Source organism: Anopheles darlingi, chromosome 3, assembly GCF_943734745.1.
Source record: "Anopheles darlingi chromosome 3, idAnoDarlMG_H_01, whole genome shotgun sequence".
In the NCBI taxonomy this organism is placed as follows: Eukaryota; Metazoa; Arthropoda; class Insecta; order Diptera; family Culicidae; genus Anopheles; species Anopheles darlingi.
In genome coordinates this window covers 58,641,308-58,657,041 of record NC_064875.1, presented here as the reverse complement: position 1 = coordinate 58,657,041, position 15,734 = coordinate 58,641,308, and the positions used below count along the sequence as shown (strand labels likewise).

The following is a 15,734-nucleotide window of genomic DNA, read 5'->3' as shown; positions in this document are numbered from 1 at the left end:
CAAGATTGCCGACGAGTTTGACAAGGGTTACCGAGCCGTCAGCATCGCCAGTGGACTCGAAACACCCAGCTCGTTGATGGCGCACTATGTGGTTTTGCGGGCTCTCGATCGGTTTCAGGCCGAGTATGGTTGTGCACCGGGCGAAAGTGAGGCAGAATCGGACACTTCGCGCATAAAGAGTCTGGCTAGCAAGATGCTCGCGGATCTGGGCATCGGTACACCGATCAGCGACGATCTGGCGTACGAAATATGCCGTTACGGTGGGGCGGAGATACACAGTATCTCCGGGTATCTGGGAGGTTGCATTGCCCACGAATTGATTAAGCTCATCACGAAGCAGTACCGACCGCTGGACAATACCTTCCTGTACGATGGATCGACATCGCAGACGGAAGTGTTCAAGTTGTAGATCTCTAGAGAATCCCATTTACAGCTGTGAGACGGTTCAATCGATGGAATCGAAGTAGGCTCTGCTTGGAGAGTATGGTTGGCTAATAATAAAAATATATTCAAAATTATTGGTCAATATTCGAGGTAACTTTGATGTTTTTTCAGAAATTAAAAAATATTTTCCCGAACTGGAATACGCTTAAGAAACGTTGAAACCAGCTCGAAACCGTACTCGTATAAACGCGGGCTGGACAACCCTGACAGTGGTGGGCGGACGAATTCCCGTTGTGTGTTGTCCTTTTCCCCGATCGAAAATCTGGTCGCAATTCCTTCCTTATCATCCTTTTATCGCGCTGGATAGTGTTTTAGTTACTGCAGGTTCCTAGTTAACAAAGTGGTAACACCTCGTGCCGGGAGCGGATGTGTTCCTGAACAGAACAACGACGACTCCCCAAAACAGAGCAGACAGGGGCAGTGGGGTAGTGACTCATCTTTTGTGTGTTTTATCTGGTGTATGCATGAGATTCCGAAGGAATTTTGTTGTTTCAACGATCGTTTTGACGCTCGCATTCTGAGTTTCCGTAACCAGTTCCAGATTGCGTGTGCATAATCGGTGGGGTGCGAGGGAGAGCCACCGACCGATCCGAAAATAGAAACCAGCCCAACTCTCCAGCAGTAGCCAAGCACCACACAGCACACCAAGGTACGAATGTTCGGGATCCCGTGGGAGCTTATGGATGATTCATAATTCGTCCTTTCCCTCCGGCGAATGTCGCTCCTAATCAAATTATCATTCTGCGTTTTCCGTATTTCATATGGAGCGTAGTACCTATCAAGTAGTGTAGTGTAGCGAACGCAGCAAGCGGCGTAACATCCGTGAAATTGTCTCGCTCAGTAGAACCTTATCGCTTTCGTTTTGCAGATGAGTTACGCGTCGTTCGAAAGCAGCGGGGCTGCCCCCGGTGGCCAATCGAACATCACCAGCGAGGCAGACTTTCAACGGACCGCCCAGATCGTAGTGTCCAGCATTCAGAAGATCCTGCAGAATGGTAAGTAGCATCTGAGCTGTTATATGGCTTCTGCATCTACTTGACACTTGATCTGTTTTGTATTCTCCTCCCCACAGTTTCCTCTATGCAGCGTAAGGTCAATCAGTTCGGCACAGCTCAGGATTCGCCGGAACTGAAACAACAGCTGTAAGCATAACGATGGCATCAACCGAGCCCCCTCCCGCTTATTGCTATCTTATCTCAGATGACAAAACAAATACCAAGCTTTGTTTTCTGTTTTAATCCCCCTTGCCCCACTTAAACCGTTCTGCCGCCTTTAAGGGGCAACGAAATGTTCGATCCTTCGCGTGAAAGCGCTTGCGTTGCGGTTTTTAACGTTACCACAATTTGCATTCTTTCTCGCTGTTTCTTCACAGTCATCAAATACGATCGTACACTCAGCAGCTGATCACGGACACCACCAGCCAACTGAACGATCTGGCCAACTGCAAAGAGCGGCATCTGAAGATACAGTGCGATCGGTTGGTGGATGAGTTTACGGCCGCCCTAACGGCATTCCAGGCGGTACAGCGTAAAACGGTTGATCTGGAGAAAAATGCTGTTCGACAGGCACGGCAAGCAAGTGGTGCGGTCCTCCACAAACCGGCCCCTCGATCGAACCAATCTAGCACGAACAATACGGCAAACAGTAACACGAGCACGGGATCGATGTTCGAGGATAACTTCATCACTGGATCACGGGGTCAAACGCAGCAGCAGCTGCAGGAGGAGATCGATCTGCAGGCGCTCGAAGATCAGGAGCGTACGATTCGGGAGCTGGAGGTAATCGAGGATCCTTTGGGTGTTCCATCAAATTGTTAATCTATTCCTTGATGGTGTTCTTGTCTTCAGGAAAACATTGTGAGCGTGAACGAGATCTACAAGAAGCTCGGTGCGCTCGTGTACGAACAGAGCCATCAAGTGGATTCGATCGAGGCGTCCGTGGAACAGACCAGCGTGTTCGTCTCGGAAGGTGTACAGCAGCTGAAGCAGGCGAGCCATTATCAGGTAAAAGAAACATGCCGGAAACCTCGTTTCTCTGCTAACTACACGTTTAATTATTGTTATCTTTCCTTCAGAACAAAGCGCGCAAGAAGAAGCTCATCCTGGCACTGATAGCAGCGGCAATACTAGCATTCATAATTCTCATTATTATACTGAAACACTAAGTGTGAGGAACTGGTGGTTTGTGAGAGAGTAAAGAGAAAGAGAGAGAGAGAGAGAGAGAGAGAGAGAGAGAGAAAGAGAAAGAGAGAGAGAGAGAGAGAGAGAGAGAGAGAGAGAGAGAGAGAGAGAGAGATCTGTGAGCACCTAAATTACCAACTTGGTGGTAATCAGCAAAAAATCATTCCAACGTCAAACCACAACCTGTTGCAGCAGCACCACCACTTTAATTTGATCAAAGATTCGACTGATCATAGTCTTAGCTTGCTGGCTCGTGGCAAGGGTCATCCCAGCTGCCCAGAACAGTGTCGCAGTCGTGTCGCACGTGTCTGTGTCCCTTTAATTTATCACTGCTGCACGAAATCTCTCTCATCTGCAGAACCGTCCGAAGGGCAATTTCATCTTTACTCTCTCACCATAGAACACTGTAGCTTCTAAAGAATCAGTTGATGTAAGTGGACGATGGATATTATATTTAGTTTGTAAAATTAGATGCAACTACCATTTGGAGGAGAGAATCACAAAGATAGGAAGGGGTTAACACTATCACCCGCAATGAATGAATGGAATAGGCCGTTGATGGTTGGGCTACCATTAGCAGCAGCAGCAACAGCAGCACGGACATCTCGCCTGTGATACGGATAGCGGAGAAGAGAACCGAATCGAGATCGAAAGCAATGGTGAGGTGATTGTTTTAAGCAAGCAAATCCAGAGTGGGATTGCCCTCTTGTGTTGTGTTGTACTTGGTAGCACGATACTTAGTTCGACAGCAGCAGCAGCAGCAACAGTAGGAGAGCCACACGGCGGCAAAAAAACCAAGAAACGAAAAACGAAACAGACACTTCTAGGCGGGTGGGCATAGGATGGACCTACGAGGTGTAGATGGAGTAGAGTGAATGTTTCATAGCAAAAAGTACATTATATTATATCGTCGGTATTTCTGTGGAAGCAACGAAGACGCAGATGAATAACAATAAATTATATAGTCACACCGAAGCCGGCATTTGTGGTTGTAAAATCCAATTTTTTCAATTCGAAATGGCCAAAAGGAAATTTTAAAAAGTAGGTCACGAGTTTGCCTTGTGGATCTAGCATCACAGAGCAGGACTCTCAGCGCCGTCAAGGGTTAACGACGGTTGTCACAGCACGAGAAAAACCCGCATTCCCCCCTTCCCCAGAAACCGGCGTTTAAAAGGATGAAATTCACGCTAAACACCGTAACGAAATGTTCCGGCCGCCTTGGCCTCTGGAATGGCTTGGAGCGTCTACCGAACGTGGCACTACAGACACCAGGATTAATATTCCACACGAAGGTAACTAAACGAATCGAATGAGTCACCGCAAAGCTCATGTGGCGCGCATTATCTCGTTCCACAGGGTGGCAGTGTTCCGCATGTGAGCAAAGAAGTCCTGCAGCAGCTTTCCAGTGCACCCCAGTTCCTGCAGATGAGCATTTCCAACACGATACACATGCAGGAAGCGGTACAGGGGTGCCAGAAGACGCTCGGTCAATTCGTGGTCCAGAACGATGCGGTCAGCATGCTGGTGCTACGCGATCCCTCCGAAGTGCCCGTTTCCGGTGTACCGGAGCGTGATGCCGTACCGATCTATACACGCTGTGGGCGGCGCACCGTGAAGGTGGACGCGTACATGCGTCTCGTCGAAACGTTTCAGCCCGATCTATACGTCCCACTGTACGATGGGGACACGGAGCTCGGCTGCTCGAAGAAACGGGAACAAAAATCGGTGGAACGTACAGAAACGCTCGTTCAAGAGTGTCTCGAGTGGCACCGTAAATCGGAGAAGCTTAGCGGCCACCACACCAGTCTGATTGCTCCCGTCGTTGGCGGGTACAGTGAGAAGTTGCGCGAGAAGGCGATCGAGTGGCTGCGACAGACGGAGCACGATTTCGCTGGTTATCTGATCGAAGGATTGCACACGTACGATCCGAGCCTCGTTTCGAGAATAACCAGCGAGACCATCCTGCCGATCGTAACGCCCGTCTGTAAGGCACTGCCAGAGGAACGGGTACGGCTCTGCTTCGGTGCGTACGATCCGACCGTGGTGCTCGAACTCGTGTCTGCCGGGGTGGACGTGTTCGATACAAGCTACGTGTATCTGAAGGCAGCTCAGCAGCACCGGGCGCTCATCTTTTCGTTCAATGTGTCCGCGCCGGAAGCGGAAGAGCAGCAGGAATCCAGCCAACACACCACGGAACTGGACACTACGGATACGCGATGGGCCGAAGATTTTAGTCCTCTGCTGGCCGGATGCAGCTGCTACACGTGCCAGAAACATTCCAAAGCGTACGTTCACCATCTATACAACACGCGCGAGATGCTCGGACCGATTCTACTTATGATGTATGGCACGCTCCAATACAGAAGTTTTGAGCTCCCGCGTCAGGAATGTTTCTAAAATGTTTTCTTTCCATCCGTTAGCCACAACCTACATCACTATATGGAGTTCTTCAAAACCATTCGACATCACGTAGCCCAGGACACGCTGCCGCAATTGAGGGAACATCTATCGCTTCAACGCACCCTTCCGCCGTATGTGGAGAAGGAAGATAAAAAGCAGGCGATACCGATGGGGAGAAAGGAAGCAACACCACCTGAGGAGCCTGCCGTGGATCTAGAAGAGAAGCTGGCGAAAAAGCAACGATCTTAGTGACGATTACTGGTACTGGGACCGCGCAAGATAACAACGACATGCGTGTCCAATATACTGTAATACATATTCAAACCTAAATTATTAATGGCTATTGCTTATTCGTTTAGCAACAATTAATGATAAAATGATCAATTAATGATTGGCGCCATTTATCAGAAAGAATGAGTCTCCTGTTCTAGCGCTGCACCTTCATACTTGGCCTGCCTCTACCACGGTTGCGTCGCTTCCAGGTGTCTTATTATACTCTTCGATTTGGCCGTCGTCTTCTTTTTAAATGAAGATTCTCCCGTTTCTTTTCAGCTATAAAAACACAACGAAAATTATATAAATCGCCGCTATATAGGGAATTCTATCTCTAAACATGTATTCTCAATCACTCCATTCCACATTTGACGCTGTGGTGACTATTACTTTCGATCTCCTTAAGCTGTCTAGGTTCCAAACGGTGCACCGTTTTGTCCGAAATGTTGGAGGTAAATAAATTTTTAATCTGCATTCATTATTTTTGCTTTCTATCGCTCCATCTGTGCATCACCTCTGTGTCTAGTTATACGGTTGTGTGTTCTCGATTGAAGAATAAACCGCCAAGTTCTTGGGGAGTTTGTATTGTGTTTTCATCGTATCACGCTTAGCTATGCCGTTCGACGTTCGATCTGATTGGCTACAAGTCACTAGAGCATCCAGTATCGCAACACATAAACATCTTGGGATAGACTTGCAACCATAAGCGATTCCACCTCCTACCATGTCCTCTTAGTACACAAACAGACACACATACACACATACACGCACACTCATTCTTTAACACACGTACACACATTTACATTTGGAATGGAAGGGGAGTCTACAATCGAGGCCGCTTCCTAAAGAAAAAGGATTAAATGAAAAGCATAGTCCTACTTACTCTCAGCTAGCGAAAGAGGGCGTGAAACGTAAATTGGTGTCCGACCGAAGTAAACACACGATCGATTAGTAGGAATAGAAAAGAATCTCCTTTCATGAATTGCTCTCTACACAACAAAAAAACAAACCTCAAAGGGTAACGCTATTATAGAATTGATTGCGATTATACGCACGTTCACGCTGTACCGTATGGGTAGGAAGCAAGTCTTTCTTCACCGATTAGTCTACTTGTTACAGCGTACGCTCTTAGCGAAACGTTTCTTGCTGCCTTATAAGCGGTATGTTGCCTCCGCCCCAGTCACTATATGATCGCTAAAGCCTTCTACCATTCTCTCACGAGGGAGTTGATTTTGCGAATCAAAAGGAAACGACGCATTTCGCTTGCAAAGTATTGTATACCCTCTCTGATCGTCTCATATGAAAGAAGAAGCATACCTTTTCAATCCTCTACCGCCGGTTAACCTAGATAGAGACAAATACGTGGAGATTATCAGTTAGATAATTCGCTATCTTGACAGATTCTGGTGATGATGGGTAGCTAATATTGCAATACTGTGATGTGTAGACCACAAGACGAATGTGGTAATGTAAACGCAAGCTTGACACATAATATTAAAACCTAGAAATGGTATCGAGTTTCTCGAATCTTGGAATCTTGATATGCTATCAGCGAAACTAGTGGCTGCCTGTGCTGGGTTTGTGATGGGATTTAAAAAGATTGCGTTGACGCGGCGCCTTACCGGCGCGACCTTTAAACTTAGAAACCGTTGTTCCATTGCACATGGCAGTGCCGTCGTCGCCACCGCCGCTCGAGAAGAGAGATTACATCGGACACAAGACGACGACCTCTACTTCAACATGGTTGCCATTCCGGAAAATTTACTGTGAGTTGGTGCCTGGTAAGATGATTGCGATGAGGTGGATGCGAGATTTAGCGTCGATTTTCCACGACCGGCACCGCCGCTCGCACTTCCTGTAGCTGCAGCACCAGCTCCAGCACCACCTCCACTAACACCGCCGCCACCACCGGCATTACTACTGGCAGCACTCGATTTGATCGACTTACGGCTAGCGATGCGATCCTGCATCCTCTTCAGCACCTCATCGATCTCCTCCAGCGAGTAGGTGTACGCTAGCCGGCAATGTTTCGTCTGCAGCTGACCGTCGGCGAGATACTTGATCGCGTGCTTCAGACAGTAGAGTCGCTCTTCCTCCTCTTCATCGGCCGAATTGCTGCCACCCGCTTCGTCCTCCTTATCGTCCTCGTCAGCCGTTACCTTAACCTTAACCAGCGACAGGTACAGATTGGCACGACATGTTTCACACTCAAACTCATCCAACGAGACGGTTTTCTTCTTCGATTCGATTTTCTCGGACTGCGTCACACCGTGATCCTTAAACAAGGAAAAAATGAATAATCATTATCCGTTGGTTTTAGATTTTTTGCGGTGAACCCTCTTACCTTGAGCGCCTGTCGCTGTTGCTTCTCTTTTTCGTAGAAATCAACAATCATCGGATAGGCTTGTGCGAGCGTATCCGGATTGCTGCGCTGATCATTGGCGATTGCAAAGAGCAGCTGCTCCACGGAAAACATGGTCGGTTCACAGCTTTCCTGTATATCCTGAAAAGGAAAGAGACGCACAACGTCAACAACACTGTACGCTGAATGATCCATTGCTGCATCATCCATCTCGGGGACTTACCCGGAAATCGTCCTTAGCCGTATCAAGCCAGCTATTGGTGGCGAAGTAAACGCTCTCCGAAACGGCATACCCAGTGCACAGGCTGGAAGTGTACGCCCGTGGGAAGACCACAACGAACTGGCCCGGTTGTTGCTCGGTTCGGCACAGCGAAACGCTCCGATCGGTCAGCATGTGCGGTGGTACCATGGCCGTATCGCACGGTAGCCAGATGGTTTTGTTCTGACAGTGCGTCGGTACGAGCACGGTTAGCGCAGCCCGGAAGTTAGCATTCTGTTCATCCGGCACACCGTACCAGATCTTATTCGCTCCGGTGTGCAAATACTCGATCCAGGGCAGGCCATGCGGGTCGCGGTACCAGCAGCAAGCACTGAACAGCATGCCTACATGTAGCGTCGGTATCGTGATGCCCATCACCGGACCCAACGAGCGCAGTATCGAGCCATTGTTATTGGTCAGAACCTTCAGATTCCAAGGGTGTTTGGCACAGGACGATCCCTTCACCTTCGGGCTCGGAAAGCCAAAGCCCAGCGCACTGGAATCGATGGAACCGGAGTGAACGCAAACGTGGCTATCACGAACCGCCACATGCCGCCAGTACTCGGCCTCGATCTCCTGGACCGTCGGTTCACCACTGCGGAACCACAGTGACATCGTGTTGCGCGCGATGCGGAAAAACTCCTTCAGCGGCATGTTCCGTCCCTTTACGATGCACTCCATCGTACACTCGTCTTCGTCCTCTTCATCCTCATCCTCGTTCGATTCACCCTCCTCGTCATCGTCCGATTCACCGCTGGTACGGATATCCGAGTCGACACCCTTGTCCGCATTGCGGCGCGCCTTCGCTTCCCGCTTCGCCCAATCCGCCTCAACCTCGTCGAACAGTTTCTGGCGCTCGCCGTGGGACAGCGTATCGTACGGTAGCAGATACTTGCAGTAGATGTCGTCAAGCTTCGAGACGCGATCGTGGGCAGCCTTCGGAATGCACATATCCTCCGCCACGCGGGCCCATCGCTTCTTCTCGATCACCTCCTTTAATCCGCCCAGCTCCTGTACCGTGTGGTAGAGGCGCGGCAGATCCACCTCCATCCCACCGATCACCGGTGGCGACTGCAGGTTGATGCTCTGCGTGGCCAAATACTTCTTAATGGCGGCGTACTCTTTCGCGCTCGGGCCCCACCGGTGCAGCATCTTGTGCACGTACTGGTTGTACGCCATGAAGCGCATATCATCCGCAATGCGGCACTCCGGTTTAAAACTGGCCGGAGGAATGATACGACAAATGCCGAACCGGGACGCGACGGGCGCGATACGCTCAATGTACTCGAGCGGATCCTGGAACTCTTTCTCGCTCGGCCGAAACACAGGTGCTTCTACCATCTGGGCGGGTTCATCACGCCTCGGGAACGCTGTACTGTTGTCCGCTTGGGGTAGGTTTGCCGGCGGCAGTTGCTGTTTAACCGCTGATGTCGTCGCAATCGCTTTACCGGTCGTCGGTTTGGATCGCTGCGAAGATGATAGTGACGAGTTGGAATTGATCCGCGAGAGACCACCGGGACGAGGCACCGGTTCGACACTGCTTCGTCCTTCGGAACGTTGTTCCACCGGTGCTGCAGAGGCACCACCTTCGGTTGCTTTAAAGCGTGGTTGAATGGCACCGATCGGCATCAGCTTGGAGATGATTCCCGCATCCTTACCCAAGGATGCAGCGCCAGCTCCAGCTAATCCCACCTGTGCCGTGAGGCTTTTTACCAGCTCCTGCACATTCATCGACTCAGGCAGCGTGGTCGGATTTGTTCCCATTTCCGCCTTGGTCACCAGCTTCGCGTGCATGATTACACGCTGGTTCGGTCCATCCGGTCCCTCGGTACCGAGCTTGACCGCCACACCCTGTATCAGTTGATCCGGTTTCGCACCAGCAGCACCGGTTGAGGTGGGCCCTTGCAGGGGAATATAAAACGTTTGACCTTCCGCTTCACTATCATCCGTCGGTGCTTCGGGTTCTAGCTTCACTCCAGCTGCGGGCCCTTCACGACTACGCCCCGTTCCAGTCGATGTCTTGGAAAGCTTATCGGTATCGTCCTGCAAGGCAACCGCCGTTGCGGAGGAGCGGCTAGCCCTGCCGCCGGTATCGGCCGATTTACGATTGTCCGTAGTATTTGGTTGCATGCTTGCACTGACCGATGGTTGTCCTTTGGTAGAACCTCCAGCCGTAGCGGTGCTAACGAGTGGTGGTTTCTGAAACCCTGAATCACCAACAGCTCCACCAATTGCCCCTGCTGCTGCTGTTATTGCTGCTTTCGACTCCTCGGAAGATGCAGCAGTAGGCGCGGGTTCGCGTTTGATACACGCCGATGGACCGCCAGCTGGGTCGTCGCGAGCAGATGAATTGCACGACTCGCGGCGCCCATGCTGCCGCCGGAAAGGTGTCGCTACTGGCATGAATTGATCTTCATTGTCGAACGAATAGACGCTCGGTTCGTTAACGGGTGAGAACGCACCGAACTTATTGCTGGCGCTAGCTGCTATCGCGGCCATCTGCGATGCTCCCGTCGTCATCTTCGTGTTCGTTGTGTTCGCCGATGGTACACTTTGGTGGTGGTTTGGTTGAGCAGCAACGCTCGTCGCCTGCTGGGATTGTTGGTACTTAGATGCAGCAGTAGTGTCTTGTTGTTGTTGTTGTTGTTGTTGTTGTTGCTGCTGCTGCTGCTGCTGCTGCTGAGCCTGTTGCTGTTTGTACACCGGAGTGCGTCCGGTTGCCGTGCGATAGATTGGCTTACGATCAGTCGGCGTGGTGGCCGGTGATTGCGATTTGGATGGTGTTTGTGATGCCGTTGGTGTTGTAGTCGCCGCGGCAGCGGTAGCCGTTGGGTTCGGTTTCAGTTTTTTTCGTTGATTTTCCGACTCCTTCGCTTCACGCTTACCACCGACCGTGGTAGAGGTGACATTTGCCTCGGATGTTTCACCTCCGGCCGGGGTAGCTATGGTAACCAATGGTGATTCCCGTTCGTTGCCTTTCCCGCTTCCCCGGCCACCAGTGGCGACTGGTGGTGATGCTATAGCTTTCGGTGCAAGTAGTTCCGAGGTCGGTTTCGGTGCGATCGCTCCTCCGACCGTGGTGGCCTGTGGTGAGCTTTGGGTGACCATTGTTGCTGCTGACGTCTTGGTTCCATTTATCTCTTCACCGGTACCGGCATTTGCGACGGGTGTGCTGGTGACGGGAGTGGATGTTACCAAACCGCTGGTTGTCGGTGTTGTGACCGGTGTGGACACTACCGTCGGTACATTTAGATTGTTCGATTCCGATGCAGTTAACCGATCCCAGGCCGTTTGACCCGGTGGCGGAGGTGTGCGGCTCATGGACGCACTCGAGATCTCCGGTTCCTCGCGCAGATCGTCCTCAATCGGGGACCAGGACGATTCATCGATCCACCGCTGTATCTGTTCATGAGTCATGTTCACTTTCGCCTTCCGACGATCCCTCGGCGACAAATGGCCGCCGAGCAGCGATTCGGTCAGTACGGGCGGCCCCAGCGGTGGCTTGTGGACCGATCCACACTTGCCCAGCGTACACTTGGTATCGAGCGGACCCGAACTTTGCGCCAAGCTGACACTAGCGATGCCGAAAATCTTTTCCGATTCCTCCTTACTTGGGAGCAGATTACCCAGCAGCGAGCTGGTGGCCGCTTTGGCGGCTTCGCTTGCGGCATGCTCCTCAAAACTCTTCATAAAGTCCGTGCTGCTGAGCGCTATCAGCTCCGCACTCTTCCCTGCGGTGCGGTTGAAGGGTATATCCGGAGTGAAGCCAATCCCGGTCAGTGTTCCCGGTGGAGAAGTTTTCAGTGGACCGGAGGGTACTATCAGCTCGGATGGTTTAACCATTTGCCGAGTGAACGGTGAACCCGGTGGAGGCTCGGTACGGCTCAGCGGTACCGGTACGGTCGGTATATTAAGGAGAGGAGGAGTTGGCAACGTCGGATGGATCACTTTCGTCGGACTTTCGCTTGCCTCAACGATCGTCGATTGAAGCGTGGTATTGTGGTCGGCGGAACGGTTTAGCTTCGTCGATGATGACTCGGGACTGCGCAGTGGATCCTGGGTGGTATTCAAAATCGGCTGAGTCGCAGCCGGTGAGTTCTGGTTCGAACTGTTGGTGGCACCACGTGAACCGCCAGTTTTTACTGGCGTTTTCATTGCACTTCCCGCGCCTACTGCTCCACCGGTGAAAGGTGGTGTCGTTCCGTTCTGTTTCCCTGGCGATGAAGCGAGTCCGGTCGATCGTTTGCCCCTTGAACCGGTGGTTGGTGTGGTTGGTGGTGCCGCCTGATGCTGGTTCGAGAGTTCCTCTTTTTTGCTTTCCGGACTTTTTGCTGATTTTCCACCACCAGCTGCAGCAGCATTAGCTCCTTTTGCTTTTGCACCTACCTGCGCCGTCGGTTGTCGTTGTTGTGGTTGCTTTTTCCGCTGAAACTTAGTGGCCAACGGTTCCTCGTCGGAATCACTGAAGCTTTTCTCCAACTTCTTCCCCACCGTTTCATCTTCGCCTGTGCCACCTTTGGATACGAGAGCCTCATTTGTTTTGCGTCGATTCGATTTAGCCTCTTCCCCCGTCACAGTTTGCTTCGATTTCGCGTTCTTCGTTCCACTGGCACCGGTGGTAGCAACCGTCGTCGCAGTAACGACGGTGGAGGCGGCACCGGCCGTTACCTTGGCTTCCTTCTTACCGGCATTCGCCTTTTTGAGCTCGTTTTCCATCTGCTCCAACCGGCGTACGTTCGGTAGCTCGAGACTGTCTAGCGAAGAGGCATCATCATCGTCGGATTTGTCATCCTGATTGAACTTGCGGCCTATTAGTTCCATATAAAGTGTGGCCGCTTCCTTCGTTTTCCTCGACGGTCGACCGGAACTCTGCTGCAATTCCACCGGGGTAGTGGCCGCGCTCGAGACCACCGTGTTCGGTCGCTTTTCACTCTCCGGCGGCTCACGTGATTCTGTCGGTTCCGATGTTGTCGGGGTGATGGCCGCTCTTTTCGCTACCGTTTCACGTTTCTTCCGTGCGCCGGTTGGCTGCTTTCGACCGGTGGCGGCTGTCGGTGATGAAGAAGGTTCCGTTGAAGGTTCCTCCTTCGAATCATGGTTCATGCCATCCCCGGCCGTCTCAGTGGTGGTTCGTTGTTGCTTTGCTCTCGGTTCCCCTCTACGGACATTTTTCGCCGAACTGTTGGTACCACCGCCAGCGTCATTCGGTTGCGAGCTAACGTCCGATCGTCGACTGAGCACGGATACCGATCGGCGCGCCTTTTTGTCTTGCGTTTCGCCAGCGTCCTTCTTCTCGCTTCGGTTACCGGCAGCCGTACCTCCTCCGGTAGGATCCGATTTACGGCTACGACCGGATCGCGTGGTTTTACCCAAATCCAGCTCCACCGGTGATCGCTTATCGATATCGCTGCTCGGCACCGTTCGTGACAGTGGTTCATCATCTTCGGAGCTCGATTCTTTCGTAGCTTTTGTAGGATTCCGTAATGCAGACAACCGTGTCGTACGCTTACCACCATCCGCTTCTTCGCCTTTGCTACCCTTCTTTGCGCCACCGCCACCCTTGGGGCTTTCTTCAGTGACTGATTCCTCCTTTTTAATCGATTTTTTGCCTTTTCCGTCTTCCGCTGTTGGTTGATCCTTTCTCGGCGTCTCCTTGCCAACGGCTGTTACTACTTTAGTGTTTGCTTTCGATTGAGTCACGGATTGAACGGTACTATTGCCACTCCGGAGACCACTTTTTCGCTTAGCGCCTGTCTGTCGTTTGTCGTCTGCCTCTCCATCCTTTACACCATCTGCCTCCGGTTCCGAGTCCTTCGACTCCTGCTTGATATTTGTTCCCTTAGGGCTCGGTTTAACAGCTTCCTTCGCCTTCTTGGAGTCCTTCCCCACCTCAGCATCGACTTCTTCGTCCTCCTCCTCTTCTACCTCTTCTTCGGCGGCTCCTTCACCGGCATCCTCTCCTTCGTCCGTGCTCTCCCGCTCACGGCTTGCTGCGGATCGCGTTTTCGTCCCCGCGGGTCCACCACGTATACCCGGCCTCGTGTTACCGGTCGTTGCCCGAAGCTTGGCCACGCGCTGATCGCGATACTTTTTGCGCAACGCTTGCACCTTGTCCTGGGATCGCTGCTTTCGATCGGAACGCAACTCAGCATCCGGTGGTTCGGCGGCCCTTTTGCGCACCGCAAATGGCATGTACGTAGCAGGCGCTGGCGTTGCCGAGGTAACGGCAGCTGATGATGATGATGACGATGCTGCTAGTGATGATGGGTCTCCCTTCTTTGTGACGATCTCTTTGGTGGCGCTCGGTGGTGTCTTTTCTTCTTTCCGTTTTGCTGCCGCGGTCACTCGTGAGCTGCTGGTCCCGCCCACAGAGTTTGAGCCTCGACCACCGGTAGAGGCAGCTGCAGCGGCAACACCGGAGGAAGCTGATTTGTTGAAAAAATCCAAAGCCGGGGGCAACGCAGAGGTGCGATGGAAGCACACGAAGGTAAGGAAATCTTCCGTGTTTGGCCGCTTATTGGGCAACAGCTCGGTCATTTGCTGCGTTGGGGTAACACCATCGGGCGTACCGGGTGCACCGGTGCCACTGGCCGAACCGGGTGCCGATGATGATCCCGGCGCTAGCGCGGTACCGTTACCACCGTTCGCGTTCGGCCGCCCTGCTGCATCCTTAGCCGGTGTTGGCGGGGCAGACGAGTAGGAGTTAAGATAGGCGGACGAGGTGGTACCCTGACCCTGGGCGAACTTGCGCTGTGCATGTACCTTCGGCCTAGAAGCGAAAGGAATAGTAAGTAAGTGCTGAGCGAAGTGGATGCCAAAGGCGGCACAGAAAATTGAAAGAAACCTACCGCTTCGGTATTTCCGGTGGGGACAGCTCTCGCTCGGGAGGCGTAGTACTGCTCGTTGTCACACTAGTGTTGGCTGGCGCTGCATTAGTATCGGCAGGACTGGGACTAGGATCGGCGACTCGGCGTCGCCTTCTACCTTCCTTGGAAACCACCATGATGCACTACCGCAGGCACACACGAGTTGTAGCTGGTAACACAAACGATCCGAGGAACCACTGGGGAAGATACACGTCTGGCCGATACCGCATACGCTCCTACCGTTCGCGGTGTTGTTGTTGTTGCCGTGTAGGCCTTTTGTGGCTTTCTACACCAGCCCAACGGAGGTGCAGTTACCCTGCTGCGGCATTACATTGATAAATTCGATGTTCGGAGTGCACATAAACGCGCGGACAAAAGATGACGCGAGAAAGGGGGGCCAAAATTGCAAAAAAAATAAAAACGCCAACGCCACCACTTCGTCACCGCGCGAGCCAGCATCAACGCCGTGCTAGATTCATCTTATTTAGAGCACTTTGCACGACCCCGCTGCACTTTTCGCACTTTTCACTGAATCCCCGGCTATTTGGTGCGTCGTTTCGATGAGAAAATCAACCAACCAATTTGGTACCGCACTTGGAAAAAGGATAAAATTACTTTGTTCGAGTTGCTGGCGATGGAAAAAGTCAGGATTCGCGGCGGCCTGCTGTCAATGACGCCATTGGTCGCCAAGCGTCAGTGACAGGTTTGCATAAACCGCAAAAAAATAAAATTTGAAATTAAACAACTTCTTCCGACGAATGGCAATTTAGCAAGGTACGTTAAATCGGTGAGCTGAAGTAGATTTTTCACGTTACAATAGAAATTAACCAATTAAATATTTAAAAAAAAAATAGCAAAAGACGCCGCCGCCGCTAGCTTTTTGGGCGGCGTTGTTGGCGCGGCAGCTGTCAAACCGGACGGCACCACAATATTTACTTTTAATAAAACCG

The 15,734-nt window shown here is 51.8% G+C and overlaps 4 protein-coding genes across 4 annotated transcripts in view; 3 read left to right on the top strand and 1 right to left on the bottom strand.

Moving 5' to 3' along the window:
• Positions 1-487, top strand: part of LOC125957874 (nedd8-activating enzyme E1 regulatory subunit) — a 1,910-nt gene extending 1,423 nt beyond the window's left edge. Inside the window, exon 3 of the mRNA XM_049690891.1 lies at positions 1-487. This exon is cut by the window's left edge and continues 287 nt beyond it. Coding sequence (XP_049546848.1) covers positions 1-409 — 409 coding nt within the window. The 3' untranslated portion in view covers positions 410-487.
• A 177-nt stretch (positions 488-664) lies between these two features.
• LOC125957881 (syntaxin-7) lies at positions 665-3,599 on the top strand. The gene is made up of 6 exons (XM_049690898.1): positions 665-1,093; positions 1,313-1,439; positions 1,517-1,586; positions 1,817-2,222; positions 2,292-2,447; positions 2,519-3,599. Exons 2-6 carry the CDS (start codon positions 1,313-1,315, stop codon positions 2,606-2,608), a joined length of 849 nt encoding a protein of 282 aa, XP_049546855.1. The 5' UTR covers positions 665-1,093; the 3' UTR covers positions 2,609-3,599.
• A 64-nt stretch (positions 3,600-3,663) lies between these two features.
• Positions 3,664-5,346, top strand: LOC125957877 (queuine tRNA-ribosyltransferase accessory subunit 2). Its single transcript, XM_049690894.1, has 3 exons — positions 3,664-3,916; positions 3,981-4,966; positions 5,045-5,346. Exons 1-3 carry the CDS (start codon positions 3,800-3,802, stop codon positions 5,271-5,273), a joined length of 1,332 nt encoding a protein of 443 aa, XP_049546851.1. The 5' UTR covers positions 3,664-3,799; the 3' UTR covers positions 5,274-5,346.
• Positions 5,347-5,482: 136 nt separating this feature from the next.
• Positions 5,483-15,443, bottom strand: LOC125957850 (mucin-19). The gene is made up of 4 exons (XM_049690853.1): positions 14,767-15,443; positions 7,883-14,687; positions 7,642-7,800; positions 5,483-7,573 (listed from the first exon to the last, which is right to left on the bottom strand). Exons 1-4 carry the CDS (start codon positions 14,919-14,921, stop codon positions 7,028-7,030), a joined length of 7,665 nt encoding a protein of 2,554 aa, XP_049546810.1. The 5' UTR covers positions 14,922-15,443; the 3' UTR covers positions 5,483-7,027.
• Positions 15,444-15,734: the final 291 nt, after the last annotated feature.